This window comes from Dama dama, chromosome 3 (assembly GCF_033118175.1).
Source record: "Dama dama isolate Ldn47 chromosome 3, ASM3311817v1, whole genome shotgun sequence".
Lineage (NCBI taxonomy): Eukaryota > Metazoa > Chordata > Mammalia > Artiodactyla > Cervidae > Dama > Dama dama.
In genome coordinates this window covers 44,977,144-44,984,810 of record NC_083683.1, presented here as the reverse complement: position 1 = coordinate 44,984,810, position 7,667 = coordinate 44,977,144, and the positions used below count along the sequence as shown (strand labels likewise).

General features: G+C 49.9%; 1 protein-coding gene across 1 annotated transcript in view; it reads right to left on the bottom strand.

Moving 5' to 3' along the window:
* Positions 1-3,355: 3,355 nt before the first annotated feature.
* The window catches only part of POU6F1 (POU class 6 homeobox 1), a 28,212-nt gene continuing 23,900 nt past the window's right edge, over positions 3,356-7,667 (bottom strand). Inside the window, exon 12 of the mRNA XM_061127608.1 lies at positions 3,356-6,812. Coding sequence (XP_060983591.1) covers positions 6,467-6,812 — 346 coding nt within the window. The 3' untranslated portion in view covers positions 3,356-6,466. The remainder of the gene's footprint in view (positions 6,813-7,667) is intronic.

Sequence of the window (7,667 nt, the reverse complement as noted above, 5' to 3'; positions counted from 1 at the left end):
CTTTACCAGCTGAGTCACATTTCAGGGGTAAACACTTTTACCCCAGGGAGTGAACTTTCCCCATTTTCTCCTTCTCCTCATGAAGTTGGAATGCCAGGCCTGGAAACAGGAATTCCAGGGGCAGTCCTGGAAGCTTTGCCTCCAAGAAAAGATCATCAGGTGTTCCTCTGGATATCCAGCAGCATCCAACAAGAAATCAAAATTTTGTGCCCATAACAAAAATCATGGTTCCTATTAGGCCACTACTCATAATAAATTTGAGTAATTAACCAGAACACCTGTGGCCCAGAGCTCCAAATTCAGTATTCTGAACCATTGGGCCCACTGTAAAGGGTTCATTTCCCTAGACTAGGTCCTGAAACTAGACACTGTTTAGATGGAACACAGCAAGACCTACCCTAGAGGGTGGAAACGTGGAAATCCTACCCAAAAGATTGGGATAGATAGCACTCCCCAGGTCCCACCCTGTATGGGACAAAGTTAACCACACAGGCTTTAGAGACAGCACATCTTGATTTAAGGCCTAGTTCTGTTGCTCACAAACAAAGCAACCCTGAGTAGATGCCTCGTATTCTCTGCACCTCAGTTCCTTGTCTGTTAGTTGCTTAGTTGTGTCTGACTCTGTGACCCCATGGACTGTAGCTCACCAGGCTCCTCTGTCCATGGAATTCTCCAGGCAAGAATACTGGAGTGGGTTGCCATTTCCTTCTCCAGGGGATCCTCCCGACCCAGGAATCGAACACAGGTCTCCCACACTGCAGGCAAATTCTTTACGATCTGAGCCACCAGGGGTCAGAAGCTTGAGGGCTCAAGCTCTCTGGAAGATCCGTACCTATCCATCCCCTGGGCTTTCTTTCTCATCCATTTAAGAGTCAGTCACTGTTGCTGAGGTCCCAAGTCAATTACCAGGCATTTTCCTCCAGGTACAGGAAGAGATCATTATCCAGGCTGGCCTTTTTCAGGAACTATCTAGTTTTAACTCTTCATGTCTTCCTACATTCCATACGAAGAAACTTTTGAGTCCCAGTCTGGCTTCTTTGATGGCCCCTGCAGTACACACACACACACACACACACACACACACACACACACACAGAGAGACACACACACACACACACACACACACACACACACACGGGTTCAGGAATCCAGAGGAACATCCCGAACTCGACAATAGAAACTGCAGTCCCTCCACACACCCACCCCTCTTCCTTTAAAGCCTTCTGGGGCTAGTTGCCAGGAAATACCCTCAACTGGTCTGAGCCAAAGATAACAGCTTCCGCTGATGCTTCTGCCAGGAGTTGTTGGGAGATGCTTGTCTGCATTCAGGGCCAGTTGCTGCCCAGATTCCATTCACTCCCATGAGTCACAGTCTAAACCTTGTAGTGCTACTACTGAAGCCTCTGAACCTGCTTTCTCCCAGTAGCTTGAAGTCAGGGACTCGGCTCTTAGGATTTCCTTGAAAAAGTAGGTAGAAAATGCATTCAGTCATCTGTCTGCTATTTATCAAGCAATGTTTTGTGCCCTTCGCCTGGGTCCTGAGTAACAGCCTAGTGTGGGCAGTCAGTATTAGGATCGTGAGATCTATACAGAGACAAGTAGTGGTTTCTGTGTCATTTTGGCCTCATTATTTCAAAGTCCTGTAAAGTGCCTCTGATCCTCAAACCTAACATCAGTATCTTAGACATCTCTTGTCCCTTGGATGGGGAAGGGATGGTAAAGCATGATTTAGAACCCAGCACAGTGCCTGACTCAGGAATTCTGGCTGGGTGGAATCAAAGGTGATGCCTTGTTCTCACCAGTTTAGATTATGTAGCCCAGACCTCATCAATACCAAGAAGATGGGGCAGGGGGATGGGGGGAGTGAGAGTTGCAGGGAGGTACGGCATGAACCCTACTCCTAGGAGGGAGACCCTTTTTACAGCCATACTTTCCCAGTTCTGAACTTGTGTGGGGGGCCTGCTCATAATATTTGTTGGCCTGGGAAACAGTACAAAGGAAGATCCTCTTCAGTTCAGTTCAGTTCAGTCGCTCAGTCATGTCCGACTCTTTGCGACCCCATGAATCGCAGCATGCCAGGCCTCCCTGTCCATCACCAACTCCCGGAGTTTACTCAAACTCATGCCCATCGAGTCGGTGATGCCATCCAGCCATCTCATCCTCTGTCGTCCCCTTCTCCTCCTGCCCCCAATCCCTCCAAGCATCAGGGCCTTTTCCAATGAGTCAACTCTTCGCATGAGGTGGCCAAAGTACTGGAGTTTCAGCTTCAGCATCAGTCCTTCCAATGGACACCCAGGACTGATCTCCTTTGGGATGGACTGGTTGGATCTCCTTGCAGTCCAAGGGACTCTCAAGATTCTTCTCCAACACCACAGTTCAAAAGCATCAATTTTCCGGTGCTTAGCTTTCTTCACAGTCCAACTCTCACATCCATACATGACCACTGGAAAAACCATAGCCTTGACCAGATGGACCTTTCTTGGCAAAGTAATGTCTCTGCTTTTTAATATGCTATCTAGGTTGGTCATAACTTTCCTTCCAAGGAGTAAGCGTCTTTTAATTTCATGGCTGCAGTCACCATCCGCAGTCTTACCTATATCTAAATGTTTATAAAGCATGTGGGTGCATGCTAAGTTGCTTCAGTCAGGTCTGATTCTGTGTGACCCTATGGAATGTAGCCTGCCGGGCTCTCTATCCACGGGATTCTCCAGGCATGAATACTGGAGTGGGTTGCCATACCCTTCTCCAGGAAAAGCATAAATCAACCTACTTGTGACTATTCTAGCCTCTCATCAAGATAAGCATACCTTCATAATGACCCAGAAGGCTAGGTTTGAATTTGGACTTTTAGGACTCCCTGAAGTTCTATGCTAGAATGTGCCTCAGTCCTGGCCCCCAGCCTGCCTCCTTTTAACCCCCTCGCAGCTCTACCTCACGGCCATAAAGGGCTTTGTGCATATGTAGAGGCATCCAGCCTGTACAGCCAAGCTCTATCCACCCAGCTTTCTGAGAAACAGCTGCCCTCTTGGCAGGGAATTCTGGGGTCCTAGGTATCAGGGGTGATCTGGAAAGAAAATGGTCACATCCCCTTGACCCTGTACCCCATAGGGAGATCATGGCAGGGAAGTAGGAGTCCAGGGCACTGATCCTCCTCCTCTTGCAATGGGATTTTCCAGGCCACAAGCTCTGCCAGCAAAGGCAGCTCATCCTCTGGTCTCTGACCCTGATTTTCTTACATCACTCTGAGAGGTAAAAGAGAAACAAGCAGACCAGTACAAAAAAAAAATACTGTTTATTCCACACAACTACACCAAGTGCTTGCCCCCTCCCCCCATTCTCCTCCCCCCACCCCTCACTCAAGCTCTCAGCAGACTTTGTCCATGTCCGGGAACAGTTAGAACCTTGGTGTCAGAGCCTGGCCTGTGAGACAGGAAGGGAATCTAGGCATAGGAAGGTGATTGAATTTCCAAGGACACACAAAAAAGCCAGGGCCTCTCATTCCAAATTCAAACAGGTTCTTTAATCCACTTGGCTGAGTTCTCTCCCTGAACCCCACTTGGATAAAATGCCATGATTAGTGCAGGGTCAAAGGCCCCAGCCGATTCATTAAGCCACAGAACATTTTGCTCTTTGAAACAAAAACAAAACCACATGCAAACAGTGAAGCTTTTTCTGCCCTTTCGCCTGCCTTTCCATGGCAAAGGAGCCACTGAGCTCTGGCTGGTAACCAGAAAGGTGCTTTTAAAACAAAATCAGTATCAACTCCCTTCAGAGTCTGATGCTGCTCCTAACAAGGATATAAACAAAACAAAACCCCACCTCAGGGCCATAGCTGCTTCCAGGGGGCCCTATGGTGGGGCAGTAAGAGCAGAGATCAGGTTGGCGAGCTCTGCTGTGTGCGTACTTCAGGGACACCCTGTAGCCCCTGTCTGGGGAATTCAGCTTGCAAACACTCTGGCCCCCCTCCCCCCCGGGCTTGTTTCTCTGAAAGACCAACCCATCATTCCAGCAGAAGAAAAGCTTTCGTTCTAGCCCAGCCTTGAGAAGACAGATTTAGATGCGGGAGGAGCTAAGAAAGCATGTCCAGGCCTAATTTAGAGCAGTTTTTTCCTGCCGTGACACAGGACAGATGGTGTCCTCCTGCATATCCACTGCCGTGGACACGCCCTGGATCACATGCTACACCTGTATGCACCAGGCATGACCCACTTGTCTCTCCCAAGAAAGAAAGCATAACTGAATGCAAAGGCTTGAGGGTAAAAACCTGTATCTCTCTAATTTATTGAACTGTAAGTCACTGAATCCTTCACAAGCTCTGGTACTTGATTCTCACTTAACACTTGTTTACAACACCTCTCTCAAGTGCCCCTCTAAAGTGAGCCTGTCACCTCATTGAGTCGGGTGGATAACCTTGAACTTGAGCGTGCAGCCTTACCCTTGGAGACGTATTCTCTGCTGGGAGGCTGCGGCAAGCGAGGTTCCCACCTGCTTCCTCATCCCCCACCACACGTGAGCAACTCTGGTTGGTCAGAATGCAGTGGTGTGGGGTGTGTGTGCGCGTATGTGGCAATTTGACACACAACTGCCCTCTCACTGGCAGGGCCACCAAGACGATGGCCCAGTGGCCCTGAGAGGCCTGGGACGCACCAGCTTCAGGTGGGAAAGGAAACCCCGTCTGCCAGAGGAAGCAAGGCTGGGCTCTGCACCAGTGTCCCAAGGAGGTGGTAACATGCCCTCATACGGCAGTCACTTCTTCAGGGTTTATCGTGTGAGGGGTGTTGGAGGGCAGCTGCTAGAGACCAGGTTCTGTAAGGACAGGAGCTGTGAAAGGTGGGGGCGGCTGACCCCTGTGACTTGTGTGTGACCTTTAAGTCTAGTCTACATAGCAGGCTGGGCGCCTCTAGCAAACCTCCCAGTGCCCTCCTGACCTCCCCGAGTCACATACTGAGTTCCAGGGGATACCCAGCCGCAGGGAGGCTGGGAAACTCACTGAACATCTTGCATGAGATGCCAAGCTCCAGTGTACCACAGATACCCTCTCTGAAGGCAAAACCCAGCCTGCTCTAGAGGTATTCTTAACTCAGAAGCACTCTAGGGGGCTTGTTCACACAAACACATGGTCTAAGATTCTGGACAAAATTAGATTTCTCCTCTGGTATCCAAGACTGCAAGTTACAAAGGAAATTAGTTAAGTCACCTTCCACAAAGGACCCCCCAGGCTGCTGTCAGCTCTTTATGGATGTGGGCTTTTCCCAGGGCCTTCCTGTCTGGTGTCGTTTCATTTGCTGCTTCTGAGAAGACCCCAGGACTGGGTGGGAGGTGAGTGTGAGGGCAAGAGAGACTTAGCATTCCTTTCCTCATTCTTTTTTTCCCCCGAGTGCCTGCTTATCTGGGCAGGGGGATTTTCCAGGTTGCAAGTTCTCTTAACCACAACATTCTGATGTGGAGATGGACATGGACAGAGATCAGATTAAAATCTGGGAGAGATACCATATTTATCAAGTTCCCAATCTGCTGGCTTAGCTGGTAAAGAATCCGTCTGCAATGCAGGAGACCTGGGTTTGATCCCTGGGTTGGGGAGATCCCTCTAAGAAGGGTAAGGCTACCCACTCCAGTATTCTGGCCTGGAGAATCCCACAGACTATACAGTCCATGGGTCGCAAAGAGTTGGATACAACTGAGTGACTTTCACTTCACAACCTGCTATAGACCCAGGTCAACTCCAGGACAGCTAGAGCTCACGGCTGATTTCTTCCGACATGATGTATAAAAGAAAGAATTTTGCTTTAGTGCCATTTTCCCTACATAGGAGCCAAGGAAAGATGGGAGTGATCATGTGTTCTGGCCCCAGGTCTGTGGAAACCTTCTGACCGTGAGGTCGAGGCATACATGGAATCTGACTTTCTGAGCTGCACATCACATCACACTTTTCAGAACAAGATCTCTTGCATTTTGTCGGGGGAGAGTGTGACTGCAGGCGGAGGGCAGGTGGGTGAGGCTGTGGTTCCACTGGATGAGCTGCTGTACCTGCCACACTCACAGAGAGGAACAGAGAAGAGAGAGACATTGGAGAGAGTGCCATCAAACACAAGAGCTAATGGCCAGTGGTCCTAGAGGCTACTACAGCCCCGTCCCAAAGATGGGGAGCCTCTGGTTCCCAACCAGAATTCACCCTTCACAAACCCACATCAGCAAAGTGCTTCTTTAAGTGACACGACAAATCCCCTCCTTCGGCATGACCAGCCCCAAACCTGGAGGTCTCAGGTGGGGCCCACTGCCCTCTCTGGGATGCGGATGACACGGGGAAGAGGAGGGAGGCAGCTGACACACAGGTGCATGGTGGAGACTCCCAACCCAGGACAAACACAGCCACGGGCAGCAGAATGACAGATGCTGCAGGGTGGCAGCCGGAGCCGGATGCCCAAGGGAGGTACAAAGTGCTGGGACACAGGGCTGGGGCTGAGCCCTAAGGGATCTGAAAGACGTTCAGCTTGCTAGTGTTCTTGAGTGTCTGGCGCCGGTTGCAGAACCAGACCCGCACGACCTCCCGGTCATAGTTGAGCTCCTTTGCAATCTCGGTGATCTCCTGGCCTGTGGGCAGCGGGTTCTTCTCGAAGTAGGCATTGAGAGCCTCTATGGCCTGGGGGGTGAAGGAGGTGCGGCGCTTACGTTTCTTGGAGGGCTCGCCTCCCACAAACTCCATCAGGTTCTGCTGGCCTTCCTGGTTCCGGAGTTCAGCTTCATGTAGCCACTTCTCCAGCACCGGCTTCAGTTTCTGGGCGCTCTTGGGTGTGATGTCCAGCTTCTCAAACCTGTGGGTGACCCAGGCCCAGGAAGGGACAGTGACAGTGTCTTATTTCCCACCCCGGGCGTGAGTGCTGGCCGCAGGAGGCTGCTCCTCCTGGGGCTGGCAGACCCCTACAACCCTCACTAATATCCCCTGGCTCGGCCCAGCCCAGACTCCTCAGAGTGTCCTGTCTCCCAGGTCATAACAGGGAGACCATTCCCATGGCCTCAGTTTACAGTGCAATGATAACAGGGCAGCTGCTTTATGAACGCCATTCCAAAACGTTCACACCCAAATGGGTGAGGTCCTTTGAGGAATCATGTTGAGAGGCCTCCAAACATGGCAAATAGATGTCCTAAGTGCTGTCTTCCTCCAACTGCAGCATCACTAAGTCAGAATACTCTTTCTGGCTGAACCCAGATGAGAATACAGAATTCCCAACATGACACTAGCGTAATAATCACTCTAGTCTAATATATAGAGTTAGCAAGCAGATGAAACCTTTTGGCCATCCCTAAGCCATGTGCTTTTTCGAAAAAGCACATGACTTAAGGATGTGCTTTTTATTTTATCTTTCTTTTCACCATTTAAAAAAATTGAAATAGTTGATTTACACTTTACAATCAATTATAATACAGGCACCAGAACCTGCACACAGGAAAGTCAGTTACATCACTTCAGAATCATGTCTCATAAGAGGGGGAGGTGGAAGCATGATAGAGGTGATGGTGGGTTATAGTTAAGAACCAAGCCAGAACCGAAGTTCCCACTCTTGTGATTAATTTCATAAGCTGTACCCCTGTCCCTCTAGGATTCCTAATTGGATTAGGATCTTGGATTCCTCCTAAATAGACAATACAAATGCTCAGGATTGGAGGAT